At 36.9% G+C, this 17,082-nt stretch overlaps 1 protein-coding gene across 2 annotated transcripts; it reads left to right on the top strand.

Annotated features, from left to right (window-relative positions):
* The first annotated feature begins 1,909 nt into the window (after positions 1 to 1,909).
* LOC122301383 (2-oxoglutarate dehydrogenase, mitochondrial) lies at positions 1,910 to 8,978 on the top strand. Of its 2 annotated transcripts, none has more exons than XM_043112679.1 (9): positions 1,910 to 2,092; positions 2,674 to 4,319; positions 4,726 to 4,952; positions 5,074 to 5,406; positions 6,308 to 6,554; positions 7,234 to 7,362; positions 7,487 to 7,702; positions 7,904 to 8,027; positions 8,459 to 8,978. In XM_043112679.1, exons 2-9 carry the CDS (start codon positions 2,769 to 2,771, stop codon positions 8,695 to 8,697), a joined length of 3,066 nt encoding a protein of 1,021 aa, XP_042968613.1. In that variant the 5' UTR covers positions 1,910 to 2,092; positions 2,674 to 2,768; the 3' UTR covers positions 8,698 to 8,978. The 2 variants fall into 2 exon arrangements, with proteins under 2 accessions (XP_042968613.1, XP_042968614.1); XM_043112680.1 differs by having other exon boundaries at positions 1,910 to 2,203.
* The last annotated feature ends 8,104 nt before the right edge of the window (positions 8,979 to 17,082 follow it).

Raw genomic sequence — 17,082 nt, 5'->3', positions numbered from 1 at the left:
ACTGAACAAAAAAGAAACATTTGTATCAAACTCGGTGAGTGGAAATAATTTTTGTATGTTCTAACAAATAAGAAAAAAAATTTGAAAATGTCATTTTTTTTGCCTTGCGACTTTCTAAAAAACCAAACACAGCAAAATCTATAACTTAATATGGCAAAAATTGTTGTGGTGTGTTTTTTCACTTTTCACTCTGCTCAGTTCTCATCGATTGTTTGCGAGCAAATTGATAGGCCATCAGTGGTGGCTGTCATCTTTGGGTCCCAATTGTCAAGGTTTTTAGACAGATTTAAGCGGAGGCAAGCTCCTGCAAGAAAACCCAAACGCAGCACCCCCCTTCCCCCAAGTGTAACCATTTCCCTTGCTGAGTTCATAGCCAAGCCAACTCAGCTAAGCTATCAACAATAATAACTCGTTGTCTTGGCAACCATGGCGGATGGGGGTTGTTGACGGAGAAGTCTCAAACAAAGGCTCGTGGGGATGGGGGTGGGAGTGGGATGCATGCCTCTACGCTTGGGTTTGATAACAATAAAAAACAACATCATTTCTAATAATGCCACATCGGACACGATGCCTTGTCAATTCCCCAGGCCAGTTGCATCCATCATTTTTTGTTATTATATGTAGTGAACATCCCTCTGGTGAGGATAAGTAGAATCTAAATACAATTTTATTTCCCTTTTTTATTCCCTAGGTCTTTGTAATTGATGGTAGCCTCATATCAAGCCCTTATGGCCAAATCATTCACCTCAATGACTTCGAGTTTGTCTCCCCTAGAGCGTCATTCACACTGGAGTGTTGTTCAAATTTTCTAGCACTTGGAGACTCATGGGTGCAGCAAGAGGTTCATAATGGAGCAGCCACTAAGGGCTTTGTCACAAATGCCGAGGTTTTTATGAAGGTTAAATTACAACTTTCATTTTAATTCGTCTCATATTAACTTAATATTAAAACGGCACCTAAACATCATATAAAAGACAAGTAAAATATTATTGGAAACATATATGTCAGTGTAATCCAAGCCTCTCCAACTTTTTAAAAATCGAACGGTCCTGGTTCCTGAATATGGGAATGAAATTCGTAGACTTAGCTTTCTTTCCAAGCAAAAGCAGGTTATGTCATAGACTAGGCTGTATCATTCATTCATGGCTGTAGAAGTGGATCATGTATAGCTGATGCTAATGACTTGCTTTTATTTGACCAGTAAAAATTAAGGCCCCAACTTTAGGTCAAACATGATTAAATAACACGTGGAAATAATAATAATAATAATAATACAATTCAAACTCGTTGATTGGTCCAATCAAGATCCAATCTAGCCCGGCCGTATCTGGTGCGGAAGGTATTCAAGGAGGTCAAGTTATGGAACCTGTAATTTCTGTCCTAAACTTTCCAAATTTTTTTTTAAAGAATAATTGTTAAAAAAAAAAAAAAATACTGTATTAACAAAAAGCTCATGGCCATAAACTGATAAAACGGTCAGATAATAATGCAATAAAAATAGACCACCATTGTAAAGTACAACTCCAATATTTTTAAATTCTCTAAATAAAAAATTTGAATTCGAAACTTTCTACTCGTATAAAAAAAATTACAGTTTATCTATTTTTTTTCTAAAAACAAATATATAAATTTTTTATAATATATATATATATATATAAATTTGAAATTTGGTGAACGGAATTATTGAAGCATTGAAGAATAAAATAAGGAAAAAAAATCTTAACCGAAGCTACCTCATTTTTAAACTTCTTCTGTTTGGTTTATGTCTTTATGATCTGAAAAAAAAAAAGAGGTTGGGTTTAGGCCCGAGTCAAGGCATTGTTTCAAAGTCAAAAGTAAGCCCACCGGCCACCAATATAGAAGGTTCAAAAATGAAGAAGGAAAAAGAAAAAGAGAAAAAGCAGTAGAAAAGGAATGCAATGCTGTAATAACAATTATTAGGTTTGAGAATATCTGGGAGGACATAGCTCAACAAAAAAATAAAATAAAAAATTGGGAGGTCAGTCATCAAGATTAGAGCCACCACGTCGGGCTGAGACAATAGTCTTCACCGTCGCTTCGCAGCGAGTAGGGTTCCTCTGCCTCTCTCTAGGTATTCATTCTCCATTCAAACAAGCTCTGTCTCTCCCTCTAGCTTATCGCTTCCGTCTCGTATTAGCCGAAACTTCACCCGGAGAAATTCCTTCTTTCGGACTTTTTTCCAGTATGCAGTTTCTCTATCTCATGGGATATTGCTAAAATTTTTAGGTTTTTTTATACGTCCTTTTATTTTTCTTTTGGCAATCAAACCGAGTATGGGATTTTTTTGTCGCATATCGGTCAGTTATTTCTTCATTTACTATGATGTGTTATGTGATCTCATTTTCGTTTCTGCTAGTGATTTTGGTCTCTGGGTATTTTCATATTGAATAGCTAATGGATTTTCGATTTACTGTCGGCTTTCATTTTTAGTTGGGTTCTACATTCATATATATTTGGTGTCCGATTTCAAGAATTAAGTTTTAATTGTGCTAATTCGTTTAATTATAATGATATCGCTTTTCTGGAAGAATCTTTTATGAGGCGGCTTTTTCTTATTAGTAGGCTTTTGCGTATTCTTGCTTACCGGAAGTTGAGAATATTTTAAGCTCTAATTTCATTACTTATTTTATTTCATTTATATTTGTTAATTAGGGTTTTTTTTCTGCTGGAGAAAATTTATATGTTCGTGATTGAGGGGTGAGAAACTTGCTCGCCACTGTTTGTGTGGGTAGTCCGGATTGATAGTGATGGGTTGGTTTAGAGCTGGTTCCGGTGTGGCAAAGCTTGCCGTTAGGAGAACGCTATCTCAGGGTGGATCATATGCAACGAGAACACGAATCCTTCAATCACAGAATCGCTATTTTCACACCACAGTCTTCAGATCAAAGGCACAAGTTGCTCCTGTCCCTCGTCCTGTTCCCCTCTCTAGGCTAACTGACAGCTTCCTAGATGGGACAAGCAGTGTCTACTTAGAGGAGCTGCAAAGGGCTTGGGAAGCTGACCCCGATAGTGTTGATGAGTCTTGGGACAATTTTTTTAGAAACTTCGTGGGTCAAGCAGCCACATCCCCTGGAATTTCAGGCCAAACAATTCAAGAGAGTATGCGATTGCTGTTGCTTGTGAGGGCTTACCAAGTTAATGGCCACATGAAAGCCAAGTTGGATCCTTTGGGTTTGGAAGAACAAGAAATCCCCGAAGAATTGGACCCAGCTCTTTATGGGTTTGGCGAAGCTGATCTTGATAGAGAATTCTTTTTGGGTGTGTGGAAGATGTCTGGGTTTTTGTCTGAAAACCGGCCTGTGCAGACCCTTAGATCCATACTGACCCGACTTGAGCAGGCTTACTGTGGGAGCATTGGGTACGAGTACATGCACATTGCGGACCGTGATCAATGTAATTGGTTAAGAGAAAAGATTGAAACCCCAACACCGATGCAATACAATAGGCAGCGTCGCGAGGTGATTCTTGATAGGCTTATATGGAGTACACAGTTTGAGAACTTTTTGGCTACTAAGTGGACTACAGCAAAGAGGTTTGGGCTTGAAGGTGGGGAGACTCTGATTCCGGGCATGAAGGAGATGTTTGATAGGGCAGCAGATCTTGGGGTTGAGAGCATAGTTATTGGAATGCCTCACAGAGGAAGATTGAATGTATTGGGTAATGTGGTTAGGAAGCCTCTGCGTCAGATATTCAGTGAATTTAGTGGTGGCACAAAGCCTGTGGATGAAGTTGGACTTTATACAGGAACTGGTGATGTCAAGTATCACCTAGGAACATCTTATGATAGACCAACTAGAGGAGGAAAGAGGATACATTTGTCTTTGGTTGCAAATCCGAGTCACTTGGAAGCGGTGGACCCAGTTGTTGTTGGAAAAACTAGAGCAAAACAATATTACTCAAATGATGCAGACAGGATCAAGAATATGGGTGTTTTGATTCATGGAGATGGTAGCTTTGCGGGACAAGGTGTAGTTTATGAAACTCTGCATCTTAGTGCTCTTCCGAATTACACTACTGGTGGTACCATACACATAGTGGTGAACAATCAAGTTGCCTTCACAACTGATCCCGAGGCAGGCAGATCTTCACGGTATTGCACTGACGTTGCCAAAGCCCTGAATGCCCCAATTTTCCATGTAAATGGTGATGACATGGAGGCAGTTGCTCATGTTTGTGAGCTTGCAGCTGAGTGGCGCCAGACTTTCCATTCAGATGTTGTGGTTGACTTAGTTTGCTATCGTCGTTTTGGGCACAATGAGATTGATGAACCATCCTTTACCCAGCCTAAAATGTACAAGGTTAGCCCTTTCTCTTCAGCTCTCTAAAGTTTGGTACTTTTTATTTTTTCCCCAGAAGGGAATCTGGGGCTATTTCCCCCAATTCTTCCCCTGGGCACCTACAATACTCCTGTCCCTCACATATTGCATAATTATCGGGCCATGCCTTGGTGGCACCAAGGAATTATTGTGCAAGTGGGGTTTTAAACTCTAGACACAATGCAAGGTCCTCATCAAGGCCCAGCTTGCTACTTGAGGTTCCCCCTTGGGGTTGTTGGTTATTCTTGTTTGATTTGAGTACAATCATACTGAAACTTGATCAATATTTTCTTTCGACTTTCCCGTTTTTATTCTCAAAATTGCTTGCACTGATGCTCTTCATTTTAATCAACTAACCTGCTGAGATTTCTCAATTGGGTGCTACCAGGTTATCCGGAATCATCCATCAGCTCTTGCGATCTATCAAAACAAACTTTTAGAATCTGGCCAGGTGACAAAGGAAGACATTGATCTGATAAATGAGAAGGTCAATAAAATCCTCAATGAAGAATTCTTGGCTAGCAAAGATTATGTTCCAAAAAGAAGGGACTGGCTTTCATCACATTGGTCTGGGTTCAAATCACCCGAACAGCTTTCACGTGTTCGGAACACTGGGTATGTCTGTGTCCTTTTGGTCAAATTCTGTTTATAGTTGGCTCTCTGACTTCATATGTATGATGTATTATGTCTGAATCAATGTGTATATATATGATGAGATTTCTTTGCTGATATACAGGGTAAAACCAGACATTTTGAAGAATGTTGGCAAAGCAATCACTCACTTTCCAGAAAACTTTAAGCCTCACAGGGCAGTGAAAAAGGTGTACGATCAACGCGCTCAAATGATTGAAACAGGTGAAGGCATTGACTGGGCACTTTCAGAAGCACTTGCTTTTGCTACTCTTCTAGTAGAAGGTAACCATGTTCGATTAAGCGGCCAGGATGTTGAAAGAGGTACATTTAGTCATCGCCATGCGGTACTTCATGATCAGGAAACAGGGGAGCAGTATTGCCCTCTAGACCATGTAGTCATGAACCAAAATGAGGAGATGTTTACTGTTAGCAACAGGTATTATGTGGTAACTTTCCTCTGTCAAGTAATTCATAACAATATTAGTATTCGTTTCTATCGATATTTTTATTTTCATTTTTGTTTGCTGCCTGCAACTACTGTGAATCAGCGTTATGGTGATATGATGCAATTCTTTGAAAATGATTAATAACACAGTATGCGATCGTTCTACTGCTTTCTTTCTACTGTTAAGAACTGACTGCTCTTGCAATTTTATTTATCGTGTCTAGTAGCTTTTGTTACAGGCCATGAAAACCTGATATATGGTTATTCCAATTTCCAGCATGCACCTTGGGTCACTTACCTTGTGTATGAATGCTTGTCCATATTTTGTGTGATCATGATGCTGTTTGATTTTTGCTTCATGGTGCTGATGCAGTTTTTTTTGTCCTTGTCAGAACAAAGAATAATGTACAAAATATACGACGATGATGTGAGATAGTTGCTTTAATGACGGTAATTTATGCCTAGGCCCACATTAGGAATATAATAACCCTCATAGTCATTTGATTCTTAGTCTAAGAGATGGTGTCGACTTATTTCATCCACAGTTTACTATCTTATATGTTGGAAACAAACTGATAAAATTAGATTATATAATTCCTTAGATAGCACCTTTTGAACCATTTAGTGATGTGGGATTTTTCCCTTGTGCACTTCTATGCTGATAGAGATTTTGTTTTATAAGTAATGCTGATAGACATTTTACATATCTATAGTCCATGAGACGCTATCAACTTCTTGTTTCCCAAATTTTCATACTACAAAACAGCTAACTGTCAGCCTAAAATTAAAAATATTGCTAGATAATTCTTATAACTTCTAGTTCACTAAGTACTTCTTGCTGAATTGGCGCCTTAATAATTTTTATCTTACAAGAGCAATGTGCTGTGTGCAGTTCTCTTTCGGAGTTTGGTGTTCTTGGATTTGAGTTGGGTTACTCCATGGAAAATCCAAATTCATTGGTAATCTGGGAAGCTCAGTTTGGTGATTTTTCGAATGGGGCTCAAGTTATTTTTGATCAGTTTTTGAGCAGTGGGGAGTCTAAGTGGCTACGGCAAACTGGGCTTGTTTTGCTGCTTCCCCATGGTTATGATGGCCAGGGTCCTGAACATTCTAGTGCACGGTTGGAGCGTTTTCTTCAGGTACTCTCCCACTAACAAATTCACATCATAATTTATCTCTTCCTTAGAATATGAAGGAAAATTTGTTTGTTCCTATATTAGTCTGTTATTGTGATGTAGTTGGAAGTAGATTGTGCATTTAGCTACAATGAAGGAAGTTTTAGGTCCTATTAGCTAATTATACTCGTTGGAAGAAAAATCAACTTGAACTTGAGGGTTCATTATTTGATGCATGATGATAATTTTTTTGATTGGTAACTGACACATGATGATTAATCTTTTTCAACTTTTTTATTTAATGTACACCTGCATTGGATTTATTGTTGCTTTTGTAAGCAAACATATGTTATCGCCAAAGGTATTTCTTCACACTCTAGTTAATCTCAGCCTTACCTAAAGTCAGTTATTTCCAGCATACTTCTCAGGTCTTGGTGGGTGCTCAAATCAAGTATGATGATCACTGAAAGAAGTTAGAATGTAGTTTGAATTTGTTATCAGTTTCTATTTCAAATGATCCTTGATCCTACACCTGCTGCAGATTCTCTGTATCAGTTGAGGAATACCTTTTTATTTTACATGGTTCATTCCCTCCCCCCTCCTTCCTTGTGTCCCTTCCCCTACTTAGATCTCCATGATTTATTAAAGTCAATATTTACCTGCTAGTTCCCAAGTTTATTTCTACTCATAAATCTTATGGCAGATGAGTGATGACAATCCTTACGTTATTCCCGAGATGGATCCAACTCTTCGGACACAAATTCAGGAATGCAATATGCAGGTCGTTAATGTCACAACTCCTGCTAATTACTTCCATGTCTTGCGGCGTCAAGTGAGTGCAACTAATTTGAATATAACTACTTTACATCTTTACATTATATGATTACTAATGGGACTATATATTACCTCAAATCTTTACATTTTATTTTTTCACAATTTTCTGTTTCATTGCCTAGATACACAGGGAATTTCGTAAACCTCTCGTATCAATGGCTCCTAAAAACTTGCTTCGTCACAAGGACTGCAAATCTAATTTGTCCGAGTTTGATGATGTCCAAGGCCACCCTGGTTTTGACAAACAGGGGACTAGATTTAAACGCCTTATAAAGGACCAGAATGATCACTCTGATCTTGAGGAGGGTATTAGACGTCTGGTTCTTTGCTCTGGAAAGGTCACACTTCTTACTGCTGCTGTCTTTTTTCCTCTTTTTAATATTTTTAATTAAATATGCTGGTCCTTTTGACTATTCTACTTTGGGATTTCGTATATATTTTACCTGATGGTTATATTTTCTGATTTTTGTTTTCAATTAATACAGATTTTTCTTCTCCTGTTGGATGCTAAACCTTATTGCAAATTCGTTTATCTGCAGGTTTATTATGAGCTTGATGAAGAGCGGAAAAAGGTGGGTGGTAAGGACGTTGCAATATGTCGGGTGGAACAGCTTTGTCCCTTCCCATATGACCTCATCCAGCGGGAGCTGAAGCGATATCCAAGTATGTATCTGAAACTTACAACTAGGAAAAAACCCAATTATGCTTTATGAGGAGTATCTAAATAACTCCCCTGCTTGATTTACTAGCGATATGTCACTCTTAGAATGTAAGCTTTGGTTTTCTTTATCACATTCCAAAACTAAAATTCTTTCTTTTCACCATCGATGAATATGGATATATGTGGGTAATCTGGGATGATACTTGACTAATTAATGATCCTACTAATCTTTTGAACCATAAAAATACCAAGGATTATGTATATATTCCTAGAATATTGGTGAATTTGAGTAGGTGCAAACCTGAAAGAGGGTGCCTCCTGAGCAGAGCACTTTTGAGTTGCTGAGTCATGGGAGAAAGGATTTGGTTGGTTTTGTACTTTTTAAGTTCTGTTGACATTATGAGGCTGACTTATTCTTATTTGATTCTGCTAGATGCCGAAATTGTTTGGTCCCAGGAAGAGCCAATGAACATGGGTGCATACAGTTACATTGCACCCCGCCTTTGCACTGCCATGAAAGCATTGGGCAGAGGATCTATGGAGGACATCAAGTACGTTGGCCGTGCTCCATCTGCTGCCACAGCCACTGGTTTCTATCAGGTTCACGTGAAGGAACAAACTGAGCTTGTGCAGAAAACCCTGCAACAAGAACCAATAAACTACCCTTTTTAAGTCTTTTTCAAGCTTGTTTTCTTGAGAAGAAAATTACAGATAAATATCTACATATGCACCTCTACTCTAAGAAGGGGCTGGGAATGAGGCTATTTCACACAAGTAGAACTGCTTCTTGAATAAACTCGTGCTACTGAGATTTTTTCTTTTGTTTTTCTTTTGTTTTTTCAAAGGAATAATGAAGAATTTGGTGACGCATTTTTTTGTTTATCTATTAATCGGAGGTTTTGTATTGGCATTATTCTGATTGATGTGGTAATATATCGGTTTTCTTTTGCTAATGCTTCTGTGAATGTCTTCTAAAATTCACAAGGCATAGTTATGAGTATTAGCATATATGAAAACACTAAGTATGTTCTAGAAGAACCGTAGAAAACTTTTCTGTTATTCTCTACAATTCTTGTAACCGCCTTTTTCTTCCATTTTGATTCCATATTCTCTTGTAAAGCTGTGTATATAAATACGTGAAATACAATAGCAATACATTGTGAAATTTAGCAAATATGCTACTCTGATATGGTATCAAGAGCCTTTCGTTTTGTTTCCATGGCTCTTTTTCGGATTCCCCCTCCCAACCCTTTTCTTGCTTCGTCCTTCTCCAACATTGTTTCCACAACGTTAATCACAAATAATTACCTTGTATAGAAGGTACAAATATGCACCTACCCGAAGGGTCAAGACCTTTACAAGTGTGTCAATGGTTCTTTTTCTTGCCTACCACAGTTCTTGTCTACCGAAACAACTACTCCAACCCTTAACCCAAATTTCTCTTCATGGAAACGAACGGATCAACTCGTTCTTAGCATTTTATTCTCCCCCCTTTCAAAATCCGTTGTGGGACATGTCCTCTCACCTTTATGTCTCGTGACTTATGGCTTTATCTAGCTTCATGTTCACATCTCTCTCACATGCAAAGTAATTTCTGGTAAAATTTCAACTTGTGAATTTATCTCGTGAAGACAAAATCATTACATAATACTTTGGCAAGGTTCATGTTCTAACTAACATTTTAGCAGCATTTGGTAATGCCTTACCCGATCAAGATTTTGTTACCTATTTACTTATTGGCCTTGGCTCAGGTTATAAATCCTTTATAACTTCTATCACCACACGTGCTGAGCCTATCTTTTCACATGAATTGTTTCAATAGCTGCTTGTACATGAAAATCGTATTGCCCATATTGCACGGAACTTTTTCAATCAAGTTGAGCCCTCAGCTCACTTCACTACCACTGGAAGCCGTGATTAGCATGGTAGAGGCTTCATGCAAGGAGGCCAGCATGGTCGCAATGGCAGAGGTCGCACAAACAATTTCCCATGAGGAGGTTGCAGCACTCACCTTGCATCTTTGCACCATAACCAATCACAAAACCTACCCTCCAGGCCTCACTGTCAAGTATGCCAAAAATCTGGACATGTTGCATTACAATTCTATCATCGTTTTGACCACTCTTACCATTATGAAGCCTCAACTTCTCTTTCCGCAAACCTCACAACCTCAAATGCTTTTTCTAAACCAAATTCAGGGGCAACTCACCACATCACAAATAACTTGAATAATCTCAACCTCTCCTTAAAACCCTACCATGGTGGTGAGCAAATCCGAGTAGGCGATGGTTTGGCTCTACCTATACAGAACATTGGTGACTCCTCTCTTTCCCCTTCCTATTCTTCTTCCTCCTTTACTCTTCGTAATTTACTCCATGTTCCCTTGATCACCAAAAATCTCGTTTCCGTTTGTAAATTTTATACTGACAATGGTTGCTATTTTGAATTTCATGCTTTCCATTTTGCTATGAAGGACAAATTGATGGGAATACTAGTCCTCACAGGTCCTACCTGTAATGGTCTCTATCATTTTTCCTCTACGTCGGCTTCGTCTTCATCACCTTTAACATGTCGGCAAGAGGACCTCCATGACTTAGTGGCACCGTCGTTTCGGCCATCCTTCCTTCACTTTAGTTTCTTGTGTTTTGCATTACAATCGTTTGTCAGTTCTCCCCATAGAAAACACCTTCCAATGCTCAAAATGTCTCTTGGCCAAAAGTCATCGGCTACCCTTTCACAACAATTGGGCCCGGGCTACTCAGCCTTTAGAATTACTTTGTGCAGATCTATGGGGCCCAGCTCCTTATGTTTCTTCCAATGGTTTTAAATACTATTTATCTTTTGCTGATCAATTTACTAGATACACTTGGTTCTTCCTTCTAAAATTTAAATCTGATGTCTATAATATTTTTCTTAATTTCTTACCATATCTTGAGCACTTATTCAATAAAAAATTAATTGTTTTACAAACCGATGGTGGTGGTGAATTTAAACCACTCACTCCATTTTGTCAAAAATTGGGCATCACTCATCGCTTCTCGTGTCCTCACACCCATCAACAAATGGGCTTGTCGAACGAAAGCATAGACATATTGTTGAGACTAGGCTTGCACTTCTATCCCATGCTTCTCTCCCTTTCTCTTTTTGGCCTGAAGCATTTGAGACATCAGTATATTTAATTAATCTTCTTCCATCTCCAACCTTGAAAAATAAATCACCTCATGAACTTGTCTTCAACAAAATTCTAGATTACAAATTTCTAAAAAGTCTTTGGCCGTGAGTGTTGGTCTAATTTACATCCATACAACAACCATAAACTTCAGTTTCGGCCCACATCTTGTCTTTTTTTGGGCTATAGCTCTTCTCATAAAGGCTACAAATGCCTGGATTGTGCTACAAACAGGCTTTATGTGTCCCGAGATATCACAACTCTGAGGCCCACTTACTTATCTTCCCTCATTCCATCCTCGGCCTAGGCCCAGGCCCAGGCCTAGGCCCATATATTTCTACTTCTTCTTCCCCAAATAACCCGTCTCCTTCCTCCCGATCCCCTGCATCTTCCCATTTGATTGCTTCTTTTTCAAATACTTCTTCTTCTCCCACCATTCTAGTTCCACCACGATCACCTATCATAACTCAAGCTCAAAAAAATTCTTCCCATCCCTTTGTTTGTACAGATGGCACTATGCCCTATCTAACTCGGCAATGTCTCACCGTCACTACCACCATCCCAGAAACCCCATCCATTTTTTCGGTTGCCTAAAAAATACTTGAATGGTGTGTTGCCATGAATCAAGAATATAAAGCCCTCATATAGAATCAAACGTGGACTCTAGTTCCACCTTATGGTGCTTCTAACATTCTAGGTTGTAGGTGGATCTACCGAACGAAATTTCTTGCCAATGGCTCCATTGATCGTCAGAAGACACAACTGGTAGCTAAAGGCTATCATCAGCAGTTTGGAATCGATTGTCACGACACTTTCAGCCCTGTGGTAAAAGTACCCACCATCCGGTTAATAATCCCCATAACAGTCTCTCATGGGTGGCCCTTGCGACAAATAGACATTCAAAATGCCTTCCTCCACGGCTCTTTATCTGACACAGTTTACATGCAGCAACTGCAAGGACTCATTGGTCCAGTTTATCCCAACTATGTGTGCAAACTACCAAAAGCTATTTATGGCCACAAACAGGCACCACGGGCGTGGTTTGCCCAACTAAGCTCATGGCTTCTAGGGTATGGTTTCGTAGCCTCCAAAGCTTATCCATCTCTATTTATTTTATTAAATGGTGATCTGTGAATTTATCTGCTCATTTATGTTGATGACATTGTCATAACATCCTCACTTAGAGCATCCACATTGGTCTATGCATATGCATATGTAAAGTCATATTTACATAATATGAGCCTAAATTCATCTACATTGGATTATGCATCTTTAAATATTTGCATAACTATGAATAGTACCTTTACATATTTGAAGATCTACTATTTATTCTCCAAAACATATTTTATTCATTCTTTTTCTCTCCTTCCACTCTCTTTCTACATATTTTACCTTTACATATTTTACTATATATTTTACTCATTCACTCATCAAAAAATATTTTACTCAAATATTTTAGATATTTGAAAATCAAACCTTATTAAAAAAAAGCAAAAAAAATAAAAAAATAATAATATTTTATTATTATTTTGTCTCAAATTTGCATAAACTAATGTGGAAGTTTTGCTTGTATGGCAAATTGGATCTCCAAAAGATGTGATTTTGCATATGCATATGCATAAACTAATGTGGATGCTCTAAACATCTGCCATTGACATGCTCATTTGTGATTTGAGTAAAGCTTTTCCAGTCAAGGACTTAGGTCCTTTATCTTACTTTCTCGGATTGGAAATAAACTATACACGAGATGGTCTTTTGCTCTCTCAGAGAAAGTACATCAAAGACTTACTCACTTGTAGCAACATGCTGCATGCGAAATCCATGACCTCACCCATGGCAGCCTCGCTCAAACTCTCTAAGTTTGACTCCCTTGATTTTGAGGATGTAACATTGTTTAGAAGCAGTGTAGGTGCGCTCCAGTACCTTTCACTCACAAGGCCCGATATATCATTATTTGTCAACAAGGTGTACCAATTCATGCACTCCCCAAAGCTCCCACATTGGAGTGTTGTGAAAAGGATATTATGGTATCTCAAAGGCACAATCAATTATGGCTTTCATTTTTTATCTAAGTCTCCCTTTCTACAAGCATATTTTGATGCCAATTGGGCGGGATGCCCTGATGATTGCCGTTCAATTGGGGGTTTCTGTATTTTTCTTGGTACACACTTGATTTCCTGAAGCTCTAAAAAGTAAAGAACAGTCGCAAGTTCAAGCACAGAGGTAGAGTACAAGTCGGTTGCCACCTCTGCAGCAGAGCTTATTTGGCTTCAAAATGTGATATGTGAATTAGGCCTTCCACTTTCTCAAGCTCCAATTTTATGGTGTGATAATATTGGAGCCACTTACTTAGCTATCAATCCAGTCTATCACTCTCAAACCAAGCACTTGGATCTTGACATTCATTTTGTAAGAGATTGAGTCGCAACCAAGACACTTGTTGTTTCCTTCATCAGTTCCAAAGACCAACTTGTGGATGCCCTTACAAAACCACTAGTTGCTGATAAATTTGTCAAATTTCGGTCAAGTCTCAATGTCTTTGATACTCCCTTGGACTTGAGGGGGCGTATTAACATAGATGATAACACTAAGCATGTTCTAGAAGAACTGTAGAAAACTTTTATGTTATTCTCTACAATTCTTGTATCTGCCTTTTTATTCCATTTTGATTCCATATTCCCTTGGAAAGCTGTGTATATAAACACGTGAAATACAATAGCAATACATAGTGAAATTCAGCAAATATGCTACTCTGATAATTAGCAATGGAGACAGTTATCTTCTTCCTTCATGTTTTTAACCGAACGTTTGAATCTGACATGTTCAAATGCGTACATAAAAAAGCACTTTTGAGTACCGAAGTACCACAAGATTTTACCAAATCATGACATTTGAATCTTCAGATTTTGCTACACAAGAAGGGTGTGAGAAGAGATTTTAATTCCGCCCAAGACGACAAACTCTCAAGGACATCAAGCCTGCACCAGTTATCCCATGCAACGTACGTAAGACTATTCATCTCCCCCAGATTGCATAAGTATAATCAACGAGCTTTTGGTTCCTAATTTCATTTGACCTTCGATCTCTTTATGGAATCCTTCTGGCGGGCTTTCAAGGCTAAAATATTATTTATGGTCATTTTAATTTTAATGTTTTTCATTATTTCTTAATATAATATCAAATAGTTGGTATATAAGTGAAAAGTATCAAATAATTTTTTAAAAGAAGTGCTACATATATGAAAATTACGTAAAAATAAAACCACAAATTGACACAGTTTCATGTGATTTATTATCTACTTAAAAAAAAAAAAATTTATAATTTAACGTAACACATCAAGTCATATCATTTTGTAGATTTATTTTTATGCAATTTATACTAAAATATTTCTATTTTTTAATTATTTAATATGAAATCAATGTGCCCAAGATGTAATAATAATTAACATAAAAATGCGCCGCTATTTGTAAGAGCGGACTTGATCATGTAACAAGCACAAAAGCTAAAAGGTCCCAAAGAGTTTCCTTTTTCCTCTTTAAACAACGGGGAAGAGACACGGTTTTTATAATTTCCCCTCTCTCTCTATACACACACGATGCATGGCTCAAGGTTGCTCCCATCTAAACTTGCATGGTTTTCCCTAATTATTGTGCTTTGGTACCGAAAAAAGAAAAGAAAAGAAAAGTATAAATGCGAACCACGTCAACCTATGTACCCTCGTTTAGATATGAGTCGGACTGCATTAACATTCAGCAAAATTAGTCAATTCAACTACAACCGTCCGTCTCCCTCAGCTTTAATTTAGGGCCACTCATTTATAATGCAAGCACTTTTATACGCACAAGCTCATCACAAGTAAATTTGGATTTTGTCAAGGATCAAATGATCGATCTTGATGATCTCCCCGTTACATAATTTTTTTATGAGTAAAGAAGAAAGTAATTGTTCGTCAGAATTAGTGGGATTAATATTTAAACCCAGTACATGACTCTCCATTACCTTAAATTCTTAATAAGATATTATTACGGATTTCAATGGGCGACAGCCATTTGCTGAGAAAATCAATTAGAACATCGTCACTACCCACAAAAAAAGAAAAAAAAAAAAACCGACATCGATCTGCGACGTATACTTACAGTTTCTAAGAATGCTTATCGATTCGATCTTGTGGCTAGCGGGCCATTTTTCAACGCATGCACTATGGAATTATTAATTACCTGAAAAAATTTACTCGTAGTACGGATTAGTAATTTATCATGTTGTAAACAGGAAAAAGAAAAATTGGAGCTGGTTTGCCTCCGGGAAAATCCTTTTTTTTTTTCGGGAAATGCTACACATCATCCCACACCACACACTTTATATATTAAAATAATATTTTTTATTTTTTTTTTATTTTTTATTTCATTTTATTCTTATTAAAATAATTAAATTATTATATTTATCATCTACACATTACATATTTATTATAGAAAAAATAATAAAAAATTTAAAATAAATATAGTGTGTGAAGTGTGAGGATGATAAGAAGAATTTTCCTTTTTTTTCGGCCTTGAACAATGTACTACAAGTAGTAGAAATTAAGTACATGGTTAGGTTTGGTAATAGAGAATTTTGAATTTCAAGATGAAATATTAAAATATTATATTTTAATATGATTATTGTTTTGAGATTTGAAAAAGTTAAGAAAAGTTGAATTATTTATTATATTTTATATGGAGATCGATTTGAGAAAATTGTAATGATAAGATGAGAATCTTGAATTTGAGATGAGAATTTTCAACTGCCGATCTTCATAATTTGAGTATGGTTATTTAACCTATATGACTTGTATATATTAGATGCTCTAATTTATACAGACTTCCTTTGCATTATTCTGTCGATTGTGACTGCCAACTTTGTCTCCATGCATCCAACTGATCACGTGTCCGAATTAATCTAATTATTTCTCTCGTATCAGTTTAATCTTTTGTAACAAGTACTGTGATTTAATATGGTATTAGAGTAGAAGTCCTGAACTCGAATCTTGACTCTACACCCTATTATATATTTAATTAAATATTTCAGTTTAACCCACACAAGAGGGAGAGTATTAAGAATATAATACAAATAATTAAATCTACATGTTTCTATCACATTAAATTCTTAGGACAAATAGTGATTTTATACCCTCGATAAGAATGTACTTTTAGCATTTACTCCTCTTGTTAATGTTCTTACTAGGAAATCTAATTTATGATTAAAATTCATCATTTCTCATTGGCTTAAGTTGTAGAGTAAATGATGATTAATTATTTAATGTTATGGTGTTAGCCTTTTTCGAATTCTGAGTGGACTCTACCTCTCAGTTAAAATATCAAATTCTTTTCATGTTAATAGGTGGGTATGTGCGTGCTTAATTTCCAGTTTCGCACAGCTAAATAATTAAAGGATGTAATTTAAACGGCTGCTTCGTTTGGTTACACATTTTTTGTTTAATTACACAGTTCAGATGATATTTTTTATTGAAAGTTGGATAAAATATTATTATAATATAAGTTTTTAATCTTAATTTTGTTTTATGATTTGAAAAAGTTGAATTATTTACCATATTTTGTATGAGAATTTGAAAAAAAATGTAATGATAAGATGAGAAGAGATAATTATTTAGTTTTGTGCGACCAAACTATCTCATTTGAGGTGCAAGGAGGGATATTAATTTGCAAAATAGTGTTTTGAAAAGAAACATATATACTGACGCTTGGTGTGAGAAACTCATTTCTATTAAGCTAAATTAAATTTTGAGGTGTTTTGCAGGGTGTTGTTCACCAGAGTCGTGCACACACAAACGATGGGTTTTCCCTAAAGAATATAACACAACAAAATCTTCTCAATTAAGCTCATTTTGATGC

Source organism: Carya illinoinensis, chromosome 2, assembly GCF_018687715.1.
Source record: "Carya illinoinensis cultivar Pawnee chromosome 2, C.illinoinensisPawnee_v1, whole genome shotgun sequence".
NCBI classification, from domain to species: Eukaryota; Viridiplantae; Streptophyta; class Magnoliopsida; order Fagales; family Juglandaceae; genus Carya; species Carya illinoinensis.
The sequence above is the reverse complement of the archived record's forward strand: the minus strand, read 5'-3'. Positions and strand labels throughout refer to the sequence as shown.